General features: G+C 41.7%; 1 protein-coding gene across 5 annotated transcripts in view; it reads right to left on the reverse strand.

Moving 5' to 3' along the window:
- The window catches only part of rabep1 (rabaptin, RAB GTPase binding effector protein 1), a 34,048-nt gene extending 11,530 nt beyond the window's left edge, over positions 1–22,518 (reverse strand). For 2 of the 5 annotated variants that reach the window (XM_013134609.4, XM_010870875.5), the window contains exons 1-13: positions 20,197–20,672; positions 12,254–12,382; positions 11,897–12,100; positions 11,395–11,558; positions 11,119–11,238; positions 10,726–10,861; positions 9,760–9,938; positions 9,403–9,510; positions 6,449–6,760; positions 6,192–6,344; positions 4,836–4,940; positions 4,169–4,285; positions 2,702–2,800 (exon numbers count right to left, since the gene is read on the reverse strand). In XM_013134609.4, the coding sequence (XP_012990063.3) occupies positions 2,702–2,800; positions 4,169–4,285; positions 4,836–4,940; positions 6,192–6,344; positions 6,449–6,760; positions 9,403–9,510; positions 9,760–9,938; positions 10,726–10,861; positions 11,119–11,238; positions 11,395–11,558; positions 11,897–12,100; positions 12,254–12,382; positions 20,197–20,242 (1,872 nt within the window). In that variant the 5' untranslated portion in view covers positions 20,243–20,672. Of the gene's footprint in view, positions 1–2,701; positions 2,801–4,168; positions 4,286–4,835; positions 4,941–6,191; positions 6,345–6,448; positions 6,761–9,402; positions 9,511–9,759; positions 9,939–10,725; positions 10,862–11,118; positions 11,239–11,394; positions 11,559–11,896; positions 12,101–12,253; positions 12,383–20,196; positions 20,673–22,463 lie in introns of those variants that run through there. The other 3 variants (XM_013134610.3, XM_013134608.4, XM_034293269.1) reach the window with 2 other exon arrangements.
- Positions 22,519–24,400: the final 1,882 nt, after the last annotated feature.

The raw sequence follows: 24,400 nt of genomic DNA on the forward strand, positions 1-24,400 counted from the left end.
AAATGCATCATAAATTATATGGAAATATTTTGGCTAAAGACAGGATGATGCTGACCAAAAACAGGTACATTGTCTAGAGTGCCTTGCAATTGTTGCCACAAGACGAGGCAACACGAGCAATTTGTTTGATCATTTAAGGCGGCACCACAAATCTCGGTATGACAAGTGCAAAGTATCTCAATGCCATCCAAAGCAAAAATCTATTTTGGATGCATTTGTCAGTATTACACCATACGAGTAAGGTTCCAAACGGCAGAGAGAAATCACAGATTTAATAACATTTCACGTCGCCAAAGTATGGTACCAATTAACACTTAACAAAGAGGGTTTTAAAACCTGATCCGTTTGCTTGACAAGTGGTATGTAATGCCATCACGCAACTATTTTTCTCAAGATGCCATCCCAGAGTTGTACGAGAAACGCAAGGCACAAGTTGAAACGGAACTGTCACAAGTGGAATATTATACAGCAACAACAGACTTGTGGTCCAGCCGGACAACGGAGCCCAACATAAGTCTGACCGTACACTGTATTAATGACTTCCACCTGAAAAGTCACTGTTTCATATCTATATATCTCTGCTATCTTTAAGTTTAAATGTTGCATTTGTTTACAATAAAAAAACAATGGAATTAAATGCCCCTATATTTTGGGTTATCAAAAAGTAAAATAGTTAGTGGTAAACTCATGAGAAATAAGTTATAGGAGAATGAATGTGTTTTATTATAGGTATTTAAAACAAAGAAAGCATGCTGAAACAAAATGTTATCTGTAAATTAATAATTGTGTAATCATTTGCAAAATGTATTGTATTAAATGTGTATTATACTTTATTTTGTCTTTGTTTTTTCCCTGCAGTGAAAAGGATGGACGCATTGACCATGCTGCAGGCGTCTGCAAGAAGCTGGTGGGTCACTTCTCTCACAGACGGAAGGCCAGAAGTGCTCTTGAAAGAGTCCAGAAGGAACTCAATCTACCTTCACATTCCCTCATCAGAATGCCAAACAAGATGGGGTTCCAGACAGAAGATAATCAGCAGGATACTAGAGCAGCAGAAGGCTATAACTCAGGTCCTGTCTGAGGACAGGAAGACACGGCATCTAATTCTAACCTGGCAAGATATGGATGTCCTGGAAGCACAGAGTAAGCTTTCCACATCTCGCCAAACTTGCCCCCAAGTATCTATCCTTTTCAATGTGGCAACATTGTCATTTGACAACAGCCATGTCTCAAGCCTGTAATGGTGAACAGACTGGTATTCTTGGCAAAAACTTCAAGTTTGAGTGAGAAAGTTATTATATTTGAACAGAATTTAGATTTACTATATTATTCTACATTTTATTTAAATTTCTGTTAAGAAAGAAATCAGATTTTATACAGTTGAAAAGTTTAAATTAAAATCAGCATTTGTCTAGCCACGATGATCAACACTGTTTTCCTTTGGCAGTGTTGCTCAGAAAAGTTCATTTTAAAAACAAAATTTTGTGAAATACAATGGTTCTGTGTTGATTTTTGTTATTTGTTGGTATTGGTATTTATTAGTTGGTATTTATTAATTAGGTTTTGCTTTTATTATTACAAATTATTTGTTTTAAAACACTTTTGTAAACTACTCAGGATTGGTATATAGCTGCTCTTTTTCATTTTTCAAATGGTTTAAATTAAAAGATATGTATATATTTTCAAAAAAGAGGTTTGTAATTTAATAAAATGTTAAATAACTTTTTGATTTGATTTTGTCATTCACATTAATTCCCTATTGTGATAATGAAACTTCCTCTGTAGAGAATGCTCGGTTTAAACCTTTAACCTGTTGGAGTACTGAGATAAAGCCTCCTGTAATCTCCTGGATCCCTTATAGACACCACACCTCTTCATTCACAAATGAGCCACTTTATTTTAGGGTAAGCAACATGCATTATTAATAAGTCATATGGTAAAAAGTCCTTTTCACTTTCATTAAAAATAAATAAATAATAATCATATAGATGCAGTTCCCTACAAAATCACCCCAATCATTCTAGAATAATGAATTATTCTCAAATAGAGCTTTTCAAGTCATCTGGTGAAGACATCCTGTATTTTTCATATCGCAATATATATAGCAGAAAAACAAAATATCGCAATTTCAGTTATTTCTAATATCATGCTACCCAAACTCATATTCATCTAATCTAATTAAGAATGTTTAAGCAATTTAAACAGATCAGGGATATCAGCATCATAATAATTCAGTCTGAGAAACTAGTCTTTAACTGTAAACTCATTATTAACGGTTAACTAACTTAAACAGCAGCTCCAGCACCCTGGACAGCACAATACACACTGCAGTGATGAGTCTTCCTGCATAGCGAGACCAGGAGTGCCAGTCCCGAACACATTACAGTACTATGGGTTTTTAACATGGGTGGCGGGTCTGAGTTGAGCCTGGTCCAAATCCAGAACTCTAAAATGTGTGACTGACAAATTATTCCACCACATTCCACTAGCTCACTTTTTGGCAGGAAAATCATCCTGCTGAAGTCCAGCAAGAAGCCAGTTGCATAACTAAATGAAAAGCACATGCAGCAATGGAATGTCTAAATGTTTTGGCTGCTTCCTTAATTTACACAGGCCGTCTGGCACAGACAAGCAGTATACAGACACTGGAGGCCCAAACAAATGCTCTATTGAGAGAATGTAGAGGTAATGTTCTGCTCACCATCTGTTCCTGTGTATTCCTCTTGGCCTGGCTGAAGGCCTCTTGTAGTGTGGTGAGCAGCAACTCCGATTCCTGTACTCTCTGCATGAGCGCAGCGACCTAAACACAAAGAAATCAGCATGCTCCATGTGGATGGGTTTGAGTCAGAAGAGAAAGAAAAGCTGAATACCGGTATAAGGCAGTAAGACATCTTAAGCACAGAAATACCGTAACTGGGAAGTTCTGTCTTTCTGACATTCAATTTGCTTTAACACAAAGAACATCAGCAGGCAGTGTTTACCGGATGTAACTTACTTTTATTACCACAAAGTTCCTTATCTGAAAAGTGTTTCCCTACTTATAGCACACAGACAGTTTCAAACTGATAGTCACTGACAAAACTAGTAACATTAAATCTGAATGCAAACAGTGAATGAGACTGAGCAAGTTTTAGAACTGCTATGTTTAGCATCAGCCATCAGCTTCCGATCAATTATTAGAAATACTACAGTGTAGCTAACTAGCAAGGCAACAATACTGAACAAGCGATTGTTAGATAAATATTTTAATAACCTACATTTGGTTACACCCAGTCTGTCAAGAAATGTCCCAGCACCAAAAACATGAGAATCAGTAGATGGCTAGTTATTTACATTATTTTACTCTGTACAGTATAGCAAGCAGAGTTGTAGCTTTGCGATCAATATTTCATTATTAACGTCCATGTCACGAGCTAAACCCATGCTTGCCACTTGCCTGTTTTATTTCTTCTTATCTTGCATGTTAAGAGCTAAAATTGAGTGTACATTTTAATGATTTGAGCAAAAATTTATGGGGTCACAATTATTGTCTGTTGATATCAAAATTCCGTCACCATTTGGAACAGCCCCTACTAGACAACTAATCAGAAACCGCTACTGGTCTCTTAGTGTAGCTAGTAGGCATAATGGTTTTCCATTAACAGGCCATCTGGCTTATGAATCCAAGCTGAACATAATAGGCTACATCAACAAAACAACAAGTTTTCTAGGTTTGCTAGCTACACAGTCAACTCAACAAATGTTACCACAGTTAGATGACCAATGTATGTTAAGATAACTCTCCAATACTTATACACAGCTTGGCGCACATCAAAACAGTTTCCGGCATGGCTAAGTGGGCTTAGCAGGAGAAATGACTGAACCAAATCTGCTTGTCCCAACTCAACTTCCAAACATAAATTCTAATTTGTTTACTAGGCATGATCAATAACCCTTTCCAATTGCTTTTTAATAACTAACATCTGTCCTGTCAGTACATAAACAAAACAGATTATAATGGAAAGACAATTTTTATCTAAGTGTTGTCAATATCGTGTGTCTGAGATACTGGATGTGATGTCTATACATATGCATGCAGAGAGTCATATTCCTGCCCCAGACTTAATTAAGCTTACTTTATGCTTTTAAGAAGAAGACTGAAGTGTTTGTGTTTGTAATCAGTACAGACCAGGGCAGTAGTTTCCTCGTTGCCCTGTTTCACAGAGTTCTCCAGCTCTGTTTTCTCACTCATGGTTCTCTCCAGCTGGTCATTGGCCTGCCGCAGCATCACCTGAAGCTTCTTAACCTGACAGACAAGAGGCAGAGCCACATGAAGAGGAGAATGGCTCTGGCTCATTCCTGCTAATGCACCTCTTTTTCCATATCACCTAGTATAAATATTTAGGACCGTTGCCAACAAAAAAAAAAAAGTATGCACATGGCGTAGTTGGAGAAAGATAACATATCCTTTGGAATATTTAAAGACATTCATGATTCCACTTTTGTATGACAAAACACAGCCTACTAACAGAAGCTCTTTCTCTTTAAGTCCAATTCATTAAACATCTCAGAGTCCAACTTTAACAGAGTGTCTGAGACAGGGCTCTTTTAAAACTCAAAAGTGTACGACTCACAATCTCATCTCTAACATATACTGCCACTTTGAATGTACAGGTTCCATCAAGTCAGAAAGCCAAACACACCCTCATATGAAGATATCTGACCTGTAGCACACTAATTTCGTCTCCCTTTGTCAAGGATAGTTAGAGACAAAACATACAAAGGGGAGCGTTAGGCCATAAAGGACCCTAGTCTGTGAGTCACATTCAGGCTTGGAGGAAGACTGAGGGCTTCACCTGATCACGTGTGTCTGCCTCCTGGCCCTGGATGACCTGCAGCTGTTTCTCGTAGTTGGAGCACATGTCACACCGCCGGCCTAACTTCCTTCCCGCATTCTTCACCTTGTGACAGAAATTCAAGAATGCACTTAAATAACACACGGTTAACAGATCTATGATAAATATTTCTATGTAAAACCCGGGCGGTCCACATCTGCAGACTTAATTGTAAACAATTCATAGAACTGTAAAACATGTTTACTTTAGTTTACAGTACAGTTTCAACACTTAAGACAGATTGTAAATATCTAACAGAAACAAATACACAACTTGATACTAAATTGGTGCTCTAAAACCAAAGTGGATATGGGGTTATAAGTCACTTTAAAGTTTGAATGAGGTAGGTAGTATGAATAGGTAAAACATATATGGATATTTCATCTTAATTTTAAATGTGGACTAAAACAATAATAATACTATAAAAATACTACTTAAAATGATGCAGTAAGTATAGTACATTCGGTCAATTTTATATAATTATATAATTTTATATACTAATCTCATAAGAATTTTGATAGGTCAAGATCTCAGAAAAGACACAGATCCCACAGATCTGGTCATCTAACCCTTCCAGTATGACATTACTCATCTCACATAAAAAGGTTCAAATATGGGCCATGAGATAAAAAAATAAAACACATCAAACTGCAGCAAAACATACAAATCGCAGTATATTTTAAAGATTGTACATGGTCACCATGTGTGCTGACTGACATAAACATGGTTCCTTTTTCAGGAGTTTTTTTTATTTCGACACGGAGGGGATTTTGGCAGTTCAGGCACATGCTTCATTTTCAAACCCAGTCCAAAATCTACCTTTCCAGCACAAAGACCATTTCCCCTATAGGTATGCAGACCAGGGTTCAAACACTCATCCATAGTGACACAGTGGTATTATGAGGCAGCAACTTAGACCACGACACCACACAGCCGTCCCAAAACCAACTCTGATGTTTAAGTGGCTAACTAATGATTTTCAAATAATTCATACCTCTTTCGGAGTAACTGATTCAAATTATACAGCCATTTGATGGAACGATAAGGATATACTAACACTGCTGGACAAGAAAATGGTACTTTGTTTATTTAATATTAATTATTAAAGTTTCATCATGGTGTTTTTTTTAATTTTTTATTAGGTTTCCTTAAACCGTCAGTAGTGTTGAATGAAAGATCAAATGACCATATGTTAGCAAAAAAATACATTTGTACTTCCCTAAAGCACTGTACATCATACAGCATTGTGCTGTAAAACAAAGCACAATTGAAAAGGCAAAACAATTCAAATGAATCAAAACGCTGGGTGAAACTGACCTCTTGTTGTAGCAGGTTCCACTCCTGGTCGCTAACCAGCCGGTAGCCTGACGGGGTCAGGAAGGCAGTGTCTGGGGCGTGAGAGATGCTGGACATCAGTGAGGCGGTCTCCTCCTGCTCTGGCGTCATGGCCTTGATGGCCTTCTCCTGGTCCTGAATCAAAGCAAACTAACTCTGTACATCACACTACATTTAGAAAACCCAATAGATTCACAGAAACAAAACACTACAGTACCACGTAATTAACAATGTAAAACCTTGGTGAGCAGGAAGTGGCCAGAGGTCAGCTGGATGGAGTTAACCGACATTGTGTCTCCGAACCCTGCTAGACCCTCGGGGACCGCGCAGTCAGCCCCCACCAGGGGTCCGAAGTCGGACTCGTCCAGGTGGCTAGCCGACTTGGCCTTATGATTGTGCCCACCCAGACCCTGGAGACTAGGAGAGGAACCCAGACTGTCCGTGGACTGGACCCTGCGCAGACCGTCTTTGTAGGGGTCCTGGGGGCCCCCCATCACCAGGTCTGTGTCCAACGAGTGCAAGGAGCCGTGGGCGCTGTGGTTAGTGTGGGGCTGTAGGACACAGAAGGCAGGGATAAACACGTTGGACTAATGACCGTTATATGAGCAGGTCCTTAAAGAGAGAGAGAAAGCTAAAGAAGGTGGGAATGTGCAAGTGAGTTGACGCCAATGGAGTATAGTCAAAACTGGACCGTAGTTTTCAGATTCAAATATCTGAATTTCAAGGCTAAACCAGAACATTTACCAGGCAAGCCTAGTTCAGCCGGCCCGCGATTACAAGGGATGGATGTTGTTGTCCCTGGCTGGTTTCGATCTGCAGTTTTCTATGTGGCAGACTGTCTTTAACCATTATGCTATTTAAACAGCGGAAATACAACTTTTACCTCAGCCATTACATTTCTGCTGAAATAACATGGACAACAGAACGCTAATTAAATCAATCTAAAGCAATACTGGAAGATTTGCTTAAAGTAAAAATGAGCCTGCTTATGATGTATGGCTGAGCAGGGTCCAATGCTAACTTTTTTGTCCTCACTGGCCGTATCAGGCCAGTTGGTTTGAAATCTACTGTCCCAGACGCTCTTTACTAGCCCGAACTGAATAAAAAAAACATAATATAATTGTATTTAACAGAAAGGTGAGTACACCCCTCTCATTTTTGTAAATATTTGATTATATTCTTCACTGAAGAAATGACACTTAGCTACAATGTAAAGTAGTGAGTGTACAGCGTGTATAACAGTGTAAATTTGCTGTCCTCTCCAAATAACTCAACACACAGCCATTATGTCAAAACCACTGGCAACAAAAGCGAGTACACCCCTAAATTAAAATGTCCAAATTGGGCCCAATTAGCCCCCCCCCCCCAGTGTCATGTGACTTGTTAGTGTTACAAGGTCTCAGGTGTGTTAAATCTGGTGTTATTGCTCTCACACTCTGGCACCTCATGGCAAAGAACTCCCTGAGGATCTGAAATATTGAATTGTTGCTCTACATAAAGATGGCCTAGGCTATAAGAAGATTGCCAAGACCCTGAAAATGAGCTGCAGCATAGTGGCCAAGACCATACAGCAGTTTAACAAGACAGGTTCCACTCAGAACAGGCCTCGCCATGGTCGACCAAAGAAGCTGAGTACATGTGCTCAGCGTCATATCCAGAGGTTGTCTTTGAGGTAATAGACGAATGAGTGCTGCCAGCATTGCTGCAGAGGTTGAAGGGGTGGGGGGTCAGCCTGTCAGTGCTCAGACCATACGTCGCACACTGCATCAAACTGGTCTGCATGGCTGTCGTCTCAGAAGGAAGCCTCTTCTAAAGATGATGCACAAGAAAGTCCACAAACAGTTTGCTGAAGACAAGCAGACTAAGGAAATGGATTACTGGAACCATGTCCTGTGGTCTGATGAGCCCAAGATAAACTTATTTGGTTCAGATGGTGTCAAGATTGTGTGACAGCAACCAAGTGAGGAGTACAAACACAAGTGTGTCTTGCCTACATTCAAGCATGGTGGAGGTTTAAGGCAGTGCTGGAAAATTATAGTGGCAACACAAAATATTGACACTTTTGGCCCAATTTGGACATTTTCACTTAGGGGTGTACTCAATTTTGTTGCCAGTGGTTTAGATATTAATGGCTGTGTGTTTAGTTATTTTGAGGGGACAGCAAATTTACACTGTTATACAAGCTGTACACTCACTACTTTACATTGTAGCAAAGTGTCATTTCTGCAGGGTTGTCACATATATTTACAAAAATGTGAGGGGTGTACTCACTTTTGTGAGATACTGTATATAGCATGTAAATATCATATCAGAATATTGATTTATACCACAGATTTGCATGTGATAATGAGACATGAGAGCTGATACAAGCAATTGCTGTTTACATAAATATGATGCAACGCACATCATTAATTTTTAATAAATGTTTATCAAAATATTAGCTACTATAAATATAATTATCATCTTTTCATGAAGATGCTTGCTTATTTGATGTGACATAAAAGCATGAAAATAAAATTAGTTAATATATTTATGGTAATATAAATATGGCGCAATACAGTACTTGCTCTGGTTGGTTGACTGGCTTCTTGTGTGTCACTGTTAGGCAGCGCTTAGGCAAGTGTAGTTAACGTGACACTTACTGTCGACAAGCCATGTCTGTATGGTTTCTCTATCCATACTCAACAGACTATGTCATGGACATAGCCCATGAATAGTTTCTCCCTCGTCACAACATTGGTCGTAATACGTTTTTCAATTTGGCTACGTGCCACCTCATTCATTCGCAGTCAAAAAGACGACACTGGTACAGTACCACACCGAGGGGGAGAAGAGGCGCCAGACATTTCATTGAAGCAGGAAGAGGAAAAAAAAATGTGTTTACTAGCAAATGTTTTATATACGATACTGTGAATTAAAAGGGGGAAATTGAGCATTGGCCGTTTGGGAAAGTGACAGTCTTTGCCTGCAGACTTGACGTTAGGTCTTACTGGCCATGGGCCAGCGTTAACGTTGAACCTCGCTGTGAGCTTGCACGTTGAACATTAACGTGGTAAATAAAAAAATACTTTACAGCTTAAAATCATACATTTTCAATGCAGTATATTACGAGTTCAAGAGTTTTAAAGAGTCGTTGAGCCCAGAAGACAGTGTCTATGCGCTTAGTAAGGTTTCGGCAACATTTTCTCCATACCTCTTCCATACTGATTCCAAGGAACGAGTCTTCTAAAGGTTCCGTTTCTGTCCCGTCCTCCTCATTCGACTCCTTAACCTGGTTGATTCTCTCTTTCTCATCCTCCTCCTGGTAAAAAAATAAATAACATTGTCAATAAATAGTCTGAGACTGTAAAACACCATCTGAACAATATAAATAAACTTTCACGTGGGAATTTCTACCTCATCAACACGAACGGAACAGGAATTCCATGAGCGCAGAAACACGCAAAATAAATTGTCTGACAGTACACACAGGCTGACAATTTTCTCCACTCCTTATGCATTGTCAGATTAGCACTCGCCCCGGGCACTGACCCCACCCCTCTGACTCTACCTGGTCCCTCTTCTTAATCTCCTCGACCTGGCGGAGCTGCTCGGAGGAGAGCACATTTTCAATCCTCTGCATGTCCCTCATTAGCAATCTCTGGGACTCCAGAAACTGGTCGTTGGCCCGCTGCCACGTGTGCTTCAGCTGACTGTGCTGCTGCCGCTCCATCTCCAACAGGTGGCACACTGACCGAGGAAAAGACATGGCATCATTCAGAGAGGCAGGGTGGACGAGGGAGCAGAAGGGATGAGAGGCAGGGTGGACGAGGGAGCAGAAGGGATGAGAGGCAGGGTGGACGAGGGAGCAGAAGGGATGAGAGGCAGGGTGGACGAGGGAGCAGAAGGGAAGAGAGGCAGGGTGGACGAGGGAGCAGAAGGGAAGAGAGGCAGGGTGGACGAGGGAGCAGAAGGGAAGAGAGGCAGGGTGGACGAGGGAGCAGAAGGGAAGAGAGGCAGGGTGGACGAGGGAGCAGAAGGGAAGAGAGGCAGGGTGGACGAGGGAGCAGAAGGGAAGAGAGGCAGGGTGGACGAGGGAGCAGAAGGGAAGAGAGGCAGGGTGGACGAGGGAGCAGAAGGGAAGAGAGGCAGGGTGGACGAGGGAGCAGAAGGGAAGAGAGGCAGGGTGGACGAGGGAGCAGAAGGGAAGAGAGGCAGGGTGGACGAGGGAGCAGAAGGGAAGAGAGGCAGGGTGGACGAGGGAGCAGAAGGGAAGAGAGGCAGGGTGGACGAGGGAGCAGAAGGGAAGAGAGGCAGGGTGGACGAGGGAGCAGAAGGGAAGAGAGGCAGGGTGGACGAGGGAGCAAAAGGGAAGAGAGGCAGGGTGGACGAGGGAGCAGAAGGGAAGAGAGGCAGGGTGGACGAGGGAGCAGAAGGGAAGAGAGGCAGGGCCCGTACTATGGACAAGAAAAATAACAAAAAATGTCAAACTAAGTTTGACAGCATGCTTGAAAATAAATCTTAACACATGAATCACCTTCATGGAGCTCTTTACGTAGTTTCTCTGCGTCCTCCTGAAGGACAGACTTCTGAGTGTTGAGCACCGCCACGTACATCTCCAAATCTGTCCGACAGGATTTCTCTGCCTCCAACACATGATTGAGCTCCTTCACCTACAGAATGACAGTTATTCATCAGTAACTCAAACGACAAATTCGAACTGAAACAGATTTTTTGAAAATATTTTCTCCACTGTATAAAGGAAAATGTCAGACTAGAAAATATCCCTTCAATCTCCTGTGCAGTTCAGATTCAGTCCATGGTTCAATTCACATTTTGGATGGATGAGATTGGTTTGTTTGTGAAAAAGCCTAATAAGATGTGTAAGTAACAAAGCTTCCATTCTCCTTTCCAGTGCCTGCAGACCAACCTTGGAGGCCTCCAGCTCCTTCACCCTGTCCTCTGTCACAGCCAGTTTGTCTTTGAGAGCTGCTATCTCCTGCTCCATGGGCATCACCACCGAACGCAGCTTCTCTGCATCTTCCTGGGCCTGAGGTAAAACACGTTCAAATTAAGTACATCCAACTAAATTGAATGAAAACAGACACAGGATCCAAATCAGTGAACTTAAAACAAAACAATGTCACTATATTTCAGTTCAGTGATTTTAGCAAACAATTTAAAAAAAGGGGAGAAACCAGCCCACCTTCTTCATGTCGTTCTCCAGGTTCTCCTCCTCCTGCCCACCTTCAGAGAGACGGCGCCTCAGCTCGCCCATCTCCCTTTCCACCGCCTCCCGGTATTGGTTCCACTGGGCACGCTCCTGCTCCAGGCGCTGGTGGAACTGCACCTCATACTCACGCACCGTGTCTGAGGGCAGAGGGGCAGGCGAGAGACCTAACCGTGTTACAACTGATCCTCAGCGGAAAAGGTAGCGGTGGATTTCCAAATCAGGTGAATCACTGATTACACTACACAAAAAAAAATACACTTGAACTGCCCCAAGGGAAAAAATAAACCATTAATATTCTTCAAGGCTGTAAGAGAGGCACGGCCATGACACGGAATTAAAAACGCCTGCCATTCACAGCCCAGAGTAAATGTTACATTAGTAAAAGCTTATTGGGAAACCCTCCAACCGGGTCACCAATTAGATACTGAAAGGTAAACTGAGGGCTGGAGAAAGCCCCGTAGAGTAAGCTAGCAACCTTTCATGATGGCCTGTAGGGAGGCCACCTCCTCCTGCCACTGCCCCTTGACCTGGTCAATGGCCTCCTGCTTGGTGCTTTCTGACACAGTGGCCACCGCCTTGATGTTCTCCATGTCAGCCTGGGCTTGTTCAAGCTGGGCCTTGACACGGTTTAGCTCCAACTGCGCGCCCTCTAAAGACGCTGCCTGGCGCTTCAGCTCCTCTGGGTGAAGAAAAAGACAAAGGAAGTTTGAGGGGAGAACCCAGTGGGTAACCCAGGATGAGGCCACATGCGTAACAGGAGAACAGGGTCTATAGATATGGACCTAACTACACCTGCAGCCTAACAACAGCCAACCACAAACTGAACAGTCACCTTCTTTGGATAGGTAGAGCTCCTTGAACTTGGCCCGTTTCTGATTGAACTCAGACTCCAGTTGTTGTTTAAGCTTGATGAACTCCGCTCTCTCCTGCTCCAGGGCCGCCACTCGCTGCTGGAGCACCACTGAGGTCAAAATAAAACCACATTAACGTGGAGAAATCAATTACTCTCCACACAGCAATACAACCAGCTCAAGGGCAATCATTTCATTCACAACCACATACCCCACCCCAAAATAATTGGGACACTAAAATGGAAGTAAAAATAGAACGCAAAGATGTGCAAATCATTTAGATCCCAAATTCAACAGAAAATAGCACTAAGACAACATATCAAATGTGGAAACTAAGAAATCTGCCTTTTCGGATAGCGGTCACTTTCATTAAGCACGCACCCGTCGAGAGTCAAGGCAGAGAGCAATTCAACGTGCTTATTGAATAGTTTTACAGTACATGTGGCCTCTTACATGTTCATGATGTTACAAACTCAATCTCAAAGAAACTTCCGGTCGTACCTCTACTTTATAGACATCGCAATCCAGAATACACAACACAGCACTGTAAGCCCATTGGCTAATAATTAGGGGTTCAAGCACGAAGTGCTGAAACCCTATTGTTATTGTACAGATTTTTATTATTATTCTTCTGCCGTAAAACGCATCGTGCAGCCCAAACCGTAAGAGCTGGAGCTTTGAAACATTGGCATATGGTAGTACAAAAATCGAGGAGAGGTTATCAAAATGAGCCCGATTGGCCCATAGGTGGCGCTATAGCGACCTAAAGCGCGAAAGTGGTCATAACTCCTAGACCGTATGTCGTAGACTCAAGTGTCTTATATCCCTGTAATCCTTGGCTCAAGACGAACAAAACGTATATCTCCGATTTCATTTCCGCCATGATAGATTTTCCGCCATTTAGAATTTTGTCATAAACCTACTTTTGCGAACTAGTCCCTGGATTTTCGCCCGATCGGAACCAAACCAGTGTAGAAATGTCTGAAAATCAATAATTATCTGAAAATCAATAATTATCAAAAAAAAGTTTAAATTTCGATTCATGGTCGCTAGGGGGCGCAAAATTTAAGTTGTGGGAGGAGCCTATTTTACTAAAAAGGCTATAACTCAAGAAGTAGTTAAGTAAACTTCACCAACCTTGGTATACATGCGTTAGAAGTCAGTCTGAGGTCACAGTAAAAAAAACTGCGTCGATTGGCCACATGGTGGCGCTATAATACGAAAAATAATACGAAAAACGTATAGACACCTGACCGTTTGTCCAAATTACTTGAAATTTGGTATGCAGTGTCTTTGCCCAAGGGGCCATGTATGCCTAAGAGGATATTGGCGTATCTCTAAAAACATGGCCGCCATTGGCCAATGAGATTTGAGCACCTATTAAACCAGGTTGACATACTCTGATCAGAACGAAACTTGGTGGGCATGTTTGGCACAAGGTCCTAGAGGTCTGTAAGAATTTTGAAAGAAATCGGCTACTAGTTGGCGCTAACGAGTTTTAAGGCTCTCTAATCACGTGTTGTTACAAATTTCGTCAAAAAATGCATATCACTTGATAGATCTCCTCATGCTGAAAAACTTTGCCTCAAGAACCACTACTGTCAATCAAACTGTTCATTTAATATTCGCGAATATGTTAAAAACCTACTTTCGCGAACTAGTACCTGGACTTTCGGCCTTTCGGAACCAATTCAGTCTACGATGATTCTCTGGACTCTCTAGATCAATAATTATCAAAAAAGTCGATTTTTTCCATTTGCCTGGCTGTAACAGGATAATTTATTCAAGTGGCAGGACAAAATACACTCAAAAGCCAATAAATCCCATAGAAAAACCCCAAACTTCACAAAAATAGATGAGCATATGTGTCATAACATAGTGAAGAAGCATGCAGAGTTTTGTGGAGATCAGACAATAGGTGCAACTATAACTGTCAAAAAGCTTTGAAAAACGTACATTTCCAATGCTACAATGCCTGTATTGGCTGTGAATGGACTTTTCCATTTATTATTTCAGTGGTTAAATGCTTGCTAAATAAAACGTAATGTCTTTTGATGTTTGGGTGCTTAAAGGCCTTAACAGCTTGAACCCCGATAAATGCTGCTTGCAGCTTTAATTAATGTTGCGCTTTGACAGAACGTGACTTCCTGTGTATGAATAAACAGATGCTCTGTTGTAATCTAAACATAACAAACATACATTAATACAACTCCAACTGAAAAACTTTATTGCTCCTTGAAAAATATATGCCCACTTTGAAATTTATGCCAGCAACACGCTTCAAAAAAGCAACAAGACTGGAAAAGTGTAATACAAAAAAGAACCTGGTGGAACATCTCACAAATATAAAAGGTTCATTGGCAACAGGCCAGTAACTTGATTGGGTTTAGAAAGAGCATCCCAGAAAGGATCTTTCAGAAGATGGGGAGGGGTTCACCACTCTGTGAAAGACTGCGCAGGCAATTTGTAAAGAGTTTGAATTTAAGAATAAAATTTCTCAACAATAAATTGAGTTTGGGGATCTCATCATCTACGGTACATAATATCATTAAAAGATTCAGGAAATCTCTATATGCAAGGGACAAGTCTGAAAACCAATACTGGATGGCCATGATCTTTGGGCCCTCAGGTGGCACTCCATTAAAAACAGACATGAATCTTTAGTGGAAATCACTGCTTGGGCTCAGGAACTCTTCTGAAAACCATTGTCTGTGAACATAGTACATCGCTGCATCCACAAAAGTTAAAATTCTACCATGAAAAGAAGAAACCAAATATAAACAAGAACCAGAACCGCCACCGCCTTCTCTGGGTCCAAGGTCATTTAAGACAGACTGAGGCGAAGTGGAAAACTGTCCTGTGGTCTGAAAAACTAAATGTGAGATTATTTTTGGGATGCTGTGTCCTCCGGGCTAAAAAGGAAAGGGACCATCTGGCTTGTTATCAGTGCACAGTACAAAATCCAACATCCATGATAGTATGGGAGTGCATTAGTGCACAAGGCATGGGTGACTTTCACATCTGTGAAGGCACCATTAACGCTGAACAATATACAGCCCTGGAAAAAATTAAGACAGCACTGCACCACTCCACCTCCAAAAAAGTTGAAAAGGAAACTTTTGAGTGAGGAACAGAAGTGTTCAATATGCAGTCGTCTCTTAATTTTAACCCAGACCTGTAACCCATTGAAAATATTTGGCCCATTATGAAATGAAAAATACGACAAAGGAGATCCTGAACTGTTGAGCAGCTGAAATTCTATATCAAGCAAGAATGGGAAAACAATTTCACTTTCAAAACTACGAAATCCATTATATTATAAAAGGTATTGCTAAGGCAGTATTGAGTGGGAGAGTCACTTTCTGTACTTCACAACAAAGAAACTCCTAGTGACGCTTTGAGCACCTGTACGCTCAATCAGGGAAGAAGGCCAGACAATGAGTTCCCTCCAGCATCTAGGGATTCCAATTAGAACTTCCTGGTTGAGCTCTCAGTGTATTAAGAATCAGAACAGCATCAGATATGCTTTAAGAGGCCCATTTCTCAACATGTTGGGCCTTAACCATGAATTGGATATTTTGAATTAGGGGGAGAAAAACAAAATAAAAAGAGGAAAATAAAGACAAATAAGTCCACACACAAACTAAACTAAGCCCTCTGACATAGTCATAGCCAATCAGCATTCTGAATTCAAACCACCAAGTTGATAACGCAAAACGAAAACAGATCACAGTCCTATACATAAGAAACATGCATCTACAATTAGGTCAATGGTAGCTTTGAAACACAAAATAATACATACACTCAGAACCCACTATATTGGGTAAATCTGGTCATTACTATACGTAAAGCTTGCAGACGTGGTCTAGAGGTTTAGTGGTTCCTTGACCACATATTAAAATAGGGAAGAAGCAGAATCTACGAGACTTTGAACATTTTGATTGTTGGGGCCCAGACTTGTTCAAGCCGTGTGTGCAGTCACACACTACTGGGTTTGCTTTTGCATGTTACAGGAATTATGTAGAACGTCTGCATTGTAATATAAGAAAACATTCATAATATATCAGCAGTAATGCTGGAATAATAGTGTTTCAATGCTTTAAGTAAAGCTTTAATTCCTTTTTCACAACACAGTCTAACAATGCATGCAGCAAGGTCCACAAGCCGTTGCAGATTATAATGTAGGCCTAAATTAACCGGCATGGTGCCAACTGTTGCCTCCCTTCCCAAAGAGTACAACTCATTCTTTGCTTGCAACCTGGTGAACAACACTGAGTGAACCTGGTAAGAGCTTGCTGCTCTGGAATTCTTTCCTCCAAGCTCATCATCAGGCTCAGAGTACTGGGTCTGGACACCAGCCTGTGCAGCTGGATAATGGACAGTCCAGGCAGACCTTCAGCTTTGTTAACGGACAATAACACCTCCTCCTCACGGACTTAAGACTGGTGCCCCGCAGGGTTGTGTCCTTAACCCTCTGCTTTACTCCCTGTTCACCCACAACTATGCGGTTCTGCACGATAGCAACACCAAGTTTGCTGAAGAAAACACTAGGCCTGATAACTAAAAGCAAGGAGTTAGCCTAAAAGGAGGAGGTAGGCAAACTGGTACTGTGGTGCCAGGACAACAACCTCTCCCTCAATATCAGCAAAGGAAAGTAGATAATTGTTGACTTTAGAAAGCAGAAGAGGGAACACACCCTATTCCACATCAACAAGGCAGCGGTAGAGAAAGTCAGCAGGTGGAAGTATCTGTGTCTACATAGCTGAGGACTTGTCAACGCATTAATGTTGTCAAGAGGCCACACCATCAACTCTACTCCCAAAGGCAAGTTAAGAAATTTACCATTCCTCCCTGGGTCCTCTCAAAATCCTACAACGGCACCAAAGGGCAGCCCAAAAGGCCGCATCAAGGACCTCCAGTGGGTGGTGAAAACAGATTGATGCATCAACGTGCCTGTGCTTCAGACTATCCAGGACAAACGATGCTTGACGAAAGCCTGCAGCATTATCAAAGACCCTTAGTCACCCCAGCCATGTTTATTCCCCTGCATACAGGGACTCTACCAGACTGCAGGATCTCATAATAAGACGCTCAGAGTCTGCAACCAGTGTTGAACAGATAACCCATCTGACCACCTACACTGACTTGGCTTAACTAGTTTAAAGTTTAAACGACCTTTTTGTAAAAATAAAATAACCAACACAAATTAGTAAAAAAAAGAATTTATAACAATGCGGTAATGTTAATGGGGGGGACAATGTTACAGCGAGTACAGGAGATACAATGCGGATGAATACAGCAGCAGCCAGACAGGTGCAGGCATACTGTGTGCTTGGTGTTGAAGGGAACTCAGCATGAATGGTAAACAAGCTTCCTGCTTGTCATTTCTCTTCTGAAGTAAAAGAAACAGTAGTCGACATCACTGCATCAAACCAAGAAGCTATAAGCAAGCTAGCACAAGCGTAGGCTAATTGAGAATATAAAACTAAATAGCATGCCTCTGTACCACCACAGTACGTTGTTGTTTCCATTTCAATAGACAATGAAAGGATGCCTTTCTAATTATTTCACTGTGGGTTAGCTGTTGGAGTTTGTAGCCTGTCCTCATTTTAACATTTCCATTGATAAGTCCTATATTTCCTTATAACTTCCCACACAAAGCCTACAGCATGACTTAATTGCTCTGTTGATTAGACAGCAAAATCAACCTACACACCCAGACTTAAGAACAATGTTAAAAAAAAATTTAATAAAGTCTGCTTAAACATTAAACAAATTCTATATATTCAACTTTACACTGACACACATCAACACTCATAGAAGGTCTTACAATCTGTATAACATTAATGTAAATACTCCTTTAACAAGTGCTGATACTGTGTTTCATTATCTGCTGAGCCCCATGCATTTACATTACAGTTAGCAGACACATACCCAGAGCGACTTACAGTAGCGAGTACATACTATCATACAATATAAAGACTTCAGCTGCATAAGATACATAGTCAGGAAGATTTAATTCAGCTGCACTGTGTTGCATAGCCTAATAGTAAAGATATATTTTACTTGTAAAATGAATCCATAGCCTAGAGTGGTCTAGCTTTAAGACACAGAATTAAGCAATAGTTTCAATAAGCTAACTGCCCTTTGACCCCCCCCATTTTCCCTGTCTTTCCAAGACTATTCTCTTTCTCCACAATAAAAGTGCACTCTCACCAACTGAACACCCAAAATGCAGGAAAAATGTTACTCAGATTGCAAAAGAATCATTCACTTCACAACTTAATTTGTTGTTTTTCCAGAGTGACTTTTTAGTGGTTTGTTTTTTCATTTCTATAGCAAGATTAACACACCTTCCTTGCATTCAGTAGCACTGGATGTTTGGTCAAAGCATACTATGAATTTCAACTTTCCCTACAACTAAACACAGGCTAAGGACCCCTAAGACATGATTGGGTCTAGTTCTGAGTGACGCTGGCCAATGCACATTGGAGGCAGGGTGAACACACTCCAAAAGCGCCACCACTGGAACCTCTGAGGGTGAAACCTTTATGTAAATCGGTAAAGAGGAGAGACACCGGTAAGACAAAGAGAGAAGGGGTGGGTAGTGTAATGAAGGGAGTAAGAACTAGAAATGGGAGCACTTCAGCCAGTACCCAATATCTGCCCTAGTCACTAGAGCCAGGTAGATAACTAGAGGGCAGACCCCCACCCCATTATTCCACAATTGTAAAAAAAAAAAATTTCATATATAAATTTCATTTTAAAAAAAATACAGTCCCATCAAACAACTTAACCAAACCCTTTAATGGTAAGGGAGTGCAATATGTTCATAACAATTTCTGATAAAGTTTACAATCTGTTTTGAACATGTATTCCAGCACAGTCATCAACAATTCCTTACAGCAAGATCACCCATCCCAGGGACAAGATGTTTTAGTGTTGTAAAAATGTGAACTATTAGAAAATCGAATTAATAGACTTGGGGACTAATGTTTCCTGAAATAAAGGTATGTGAAAAGACTAACAATAATGTTCATGAATTTACTTAGCTAGCCATGCTCAAAGTTCTACAATCTGGCCAGGACTGGAGCTGTCACAAAGTGACCAGAACTGTAACATTCGGTTGAACATATTGCCTAAACATAATTATAAGATGTAAAACAATAATAACTAAGATTTTAGTAACATATCAACGTGTTAGCCAATTTAAGTAAAAGTATATTTGAGTTGGCATATTATTGTATATGAACAAGGGGTGTCAAGGTAAATACGCCGCTATATTGTGCAAACAAGGAGAAGGGGGTAGTCAAATACAGTAAACAGTACATACTTTACATAATCATGCATAAAAATACGGTTTTGGAAAACGTTTTGCCACAACACATTTGATTTAACCATCGACAACACCATTACACAGTACGTAGCTAGCTATCATTTTCCACTTTCCATTGCGTCGAATGTCTCGCAGGCTCTCAAGGCAAGATCCAAAAACGATAGGTACAGTACAGTAGCTGAGAATATATAGTAAAGAGGAATTGAGTATACTCAGCTAAATGTCAGTTTACTCAGAGCATATCTACTAGCTAGGTAGCGACGTTACTTTAGTTAGCAAACTAGTTAACGGCGTTAGCATCCCAGTTCGATAAACTGTTCGAGAATGCATCAACAATCATACGCCGTTCAAATGGCTCAAAATAAAATACATTAATTTTACAACACAATGTTCGCAAATCTAATTTGGGGCCGTTAACCCCCACTACGTTACATCTACAGACAACATTTACAGAATGGTCAGAGATTGTGTGACACGTCGGGGTGATGGTGCTAGCTTAGACCGAGGTTGAGGATTCACAGGCCGCTTATCTGGATTAGCTCGAGAACTAATCATACAAAAAATACTTCCAAAAAGAGCAACGTTTACCGTCATGTTGATGCTGGCGGGCGGATCCCGAGGCCTGGTCGGCCATGGTTTCCAGTGGGAGGAATTGCAATAACCGGCTTGGTGTGGATGAAAGCTGGCTAGGAGTGTCCAAGAAAGCAGGTTCAGTGTTGCCAACTATTTTCCAGTGAGAGTCGCTAGATGACGTTTTGCCGTTGCCGCGCCGCGACGACGTCACATGCAACGTATGCTTTGCTGCGGCACTGCTGCGGTCCCGATGTAGCGTTCGCTACCTCTCCGGCCACACGTGTGGTCATCTGCCTGTGTTTGCGTCCTTGTTTTGACTTTTGATTGCGTCAGAAGTGAGTGGGTAAGACTTTAAATGCTGTCCAACCATAAAACCTGTCGATGGCACAACTCACCAAAATGGGCACCAAAGTATTTTTTTGCTAGATAATTTTAGCAATAAAAGTTTGGTTTGGTTTTACTGCTTGATTGTAACATTGCTAATATTAAAAATTGCGCTGTGTAATATTGTTAAGGTTAAAATGTGTGAATTATTTGAAGGAACCCATTCATAAGGGCCAGGTTTCCCAAATCACATTATTACTTTTAACCCACACAAGTAGGCAGTCTCTAAGCACTGCCCTCAAAACTTACTACACAAGCCAACAAACCGTTTTTGGATTATATGGAGGAGTATTAATTATTTCCAAAGGCACTGTATGTGTGTATATCACAAACATAAATGTATAGTTGATGAACAAAGCTCTATGCGTCTATCTAGAGTTGTATGGGCAGTATAATGCCACTGTTTAATTACCAGTAAACATCACAGGGGAAACACTGTTCGGGGGTATTCCATTAACGCCGCTAATGAAATCCGCTCTTAATTGAAAAAGCCATGCTTGAATGAACGCCAACTTCCAATTAAGGCTCAAGCCGTTCCATTAACACAATCTAGCCGTGTCTTGTCAACGTTAACTCAAACCAGGCTTGAACAAGCTTGCATTGTGCACGCACACGGTCTACATTAGCATCCCAGAACGAGCGATCATCGAAATGAAGATACTACGTCGTAAAAAGAAGCGAAAACTAGAGCGGTGATCTTCTCAACAGCGGAACAAACCCTGCTGATGGGGCCTCATGAAGAATTTTAAGGTGTCATCACCAAAAAGGGCAATACTGTCACAGTTGACAAGGCAGGGAGATGGCTTGGCAAAAAATTGCTGGCAGATTAAATGCGTATGTCATAGCCTACTTATTGTTTATTTTTTAATAAATGAACATTTAGAGCTAGATAAGACTGGCTATATTATCAGGCTAAATTATATCAGATTTATGATCAAAATTAATTAGGCTAACCTATGTGAACTGACAAAACTACAATACATTTACTGTTAATTAGCCTTATTCAGTGAGGCTTGAAGCCTTTCTGACCTAGTGACCCTTGGCCTGTATTAATTCTCAGAGGTTACATTTTAACAGGAGCCATCTAAACAGCCAAAAAAAAAAATGGCAACAGCTTTGATATTAGATACCAGTCAAATTACATCACAGATTATCTGACAGCATAAAGCAGAGTTCTCAAACCGGTTCCACGGAGGGCAATGTGTCTGCAGGTTTTTGGGTTTTCCTTTAAATTGGTTCCCAGTTCAGACCTAAACAACCAGGTGGAGGTAGAAATGAACCAATTAGTGACCTAATTAGTAAATTAAGTACAAGGTAAGAGCGAAAACCTGCAGACACTCTGCCCTCCGTGGAACCGGTTTGAGACCTCTGGCATAGAGGGTGACCAATGATGTGGCACACTTTCCTTGGCAGAGCATTCATTTTAAATTGCTCACCATCACTAAGAAGAGTTGATGTAGTGGTGTCTTTCAAAATGTAAATTCCAGTTCTGAATTCTCAACATTGTTCACATTTCAGAATAATATTTTTACATTTGGGTCTGGCATTGTGTGAGGTTTCAAATCTGGTTTTGCATAGGCCTTCTGCAGCTACATGTTAGTGCTATGACATAGCACTTGGTTAGGAAAGGAAATACCAGACCCCCCCCCCGATTGATCTGTGCTGATAAGGTGAAGTAAAACATTCTCTGTGCAGTACAGTGAATACTTTGTGTGAGGCATACATTGAAATTAACATGTATGTGAACAACTGCCAGGGTTATAGGATTTAAATCCAAAGAAGTGTTGACATCCAAACTTATTTGATCTATTTTCACAGATGTGCACATTTTATCCAAATCCAGTTATTACTATTCTGCCTGACAGTGTGTGGACAGATGCCCCCAGTAGATACAGTACCTGCACGTTTAGGCTATGGAAAGATCCATCCATCCATCATCTTCCGCTTATCCGGGGCCGGGTCGCGGGGGCAGCAGTCTAAGCAGGGATGCCCAGACTTCCCTCTCCCCAGACACTTCCTCCAGCTCTTCCGGGGGGACACCGAGGCGTTCCCAGGCCAGCCGGGAGACATAGTCCCTCCAGCGTGTCCTAGGTCTTCCCCGGGGTCTCCTCCAGGAGGGAGGAGCACTCCCGAAGCACTCTCCACAGGATGTCGCAAGGGACACAGTCGAATGCCTTCTCCAAATCCACAAAACACATGTGGATTGGTTGGTCAAACTCCCATGAACCCTCCAACACCCCGTAGAGGGTATAGAGCTGGTCCAGTGTTCCATGGCCCGGACAAAAACCACACTGTTCCTCCTGAATCCGAGGTTCTACTATCGGCCGTATTCTCCTCTCCAGAACCCTTGCATAGACTTTCCCGGGGAGGCTGAGAAGTGTGATCCCCCTATAGTTGGAACACACCCTCCGGTCCCCCTTCTTAAAAAGAGGGACCACCACCCCGGTCTGCTATGGAAAGATTTTCCCGATTAACAGTCTGCATCCACTAGTCCAGATGGGGACTGGCATGCACATGGGTACAGTTTATTATGCCTATACTATTGGGGAAGCATAAAAAAGATGATGTTAATACAGAGGCTTGTCAATATGTATGCTACTTTAAATTTATTTAAACTGTCACATACCTGCAAATGAATAAAATGCCTCCTTGATTATTTTTGTTTCAGTATGACCAGGGAAAGTGATGAAAATCTTCAGGTACTGGTTTTATTTCCTGGCATTCACTTGCCTTCGCAAGACCTTCTGCATCACCAACACTGTACAAGAATGTCCCACATGCAAATAAACGCAGAGCTATGCAGACAGGCTGAACAGTGGTCAAGGCATGGCTATGTTGAGTGTGCTTCCTTATGTGTGGTTCCAGCAGACTACATAAGTAAACAATGCTGGGCCTACTGAAACATGTACCTCTTCCACAGACACTAATCAGGGATACCCAGTAGAGAACTTCTGTCTCTCAAGACCCTTGGGGCTGGTGGTGTAAACGCTCTGTGTAGAATCTGAGCTTGTTCATCCACAGGGTTTTTGAGGAATGACTCCCTAAGAATGCCAAAATTTAGGAAGAAACCTAGAGAGGACCCAGACTCTGAGGGGTGACCAGTCCACTTCTGGCTGTGCCGGGTGAACATATTTAGATTACAATTGTAATAATTAATAAATGCAATGCAAGTCTAGAGTCTATTTAAACTTAGTCCAGGTTGGAAACATGACCAGATGGACAAGGAAAGGGACAATGAGGGGGAGGTGTCAGCACAGTAGCAGCTGAAATCGTCAGGTATCGTCTTGATCTGCAACACAACCAGGAGGGCTTTGGAAAGGGACAGAAACGGGTCATTCAAGCCAGGTACTCCACAGGTGTGGGCCAGGACCTCATGTCCTTCTAAGTTCAAAACTGGGAAAATTCAGAAAGTGCATTCGTCATATCAACAAGGATTTTTTGTAGAGCAGGAGAACTGACCCTACTCCCCGATCAAAATAATAAAGAGAGGCATTGGAGGGAGGGCATCCCAGTGGCGATGAGAGCCCACCTGGCAAGACAGCATAGGTGGACAGTATCAAGCCTTTCTGGTCACCTTCACGCCCCTGGGCCAGGCTACACCTATTCATAGACCGTGCTGTAGAGATGAGTCTTTAGTAGACACCTGAATGTTTGCACTGAGTTTGCGTTTCTAACCTTAATTGGCAAATCATTCCACAGTAGTGGAGCTCTATGAGAAAAGGCCCTGCCTCCGGCTGTTTGTTTAGAAATTCAAGATAAAAATGTTAGGGTAATATACACCACAACTACTTGCGTAGTGAAAGAGGAGAGGTTTCCACTATGGTTGCCATCTTCA

The sequence above is a fragment of the Esox lucius genome, chromosome 7 (assembly GCF_011004845.1).
Source record: "Esox lucius isolate fEsoLuc1 chromosome 7, fEsoLuc1.pri, whole genome shotgun sequence".
In the NCBI taxonomy this organism is placed as follows: domain Eukaryota; kingdom Metazoa; phylum Chordata; class Actinopteri; order Esociformes; family Esocidae; genus Esox; species Esox lucius.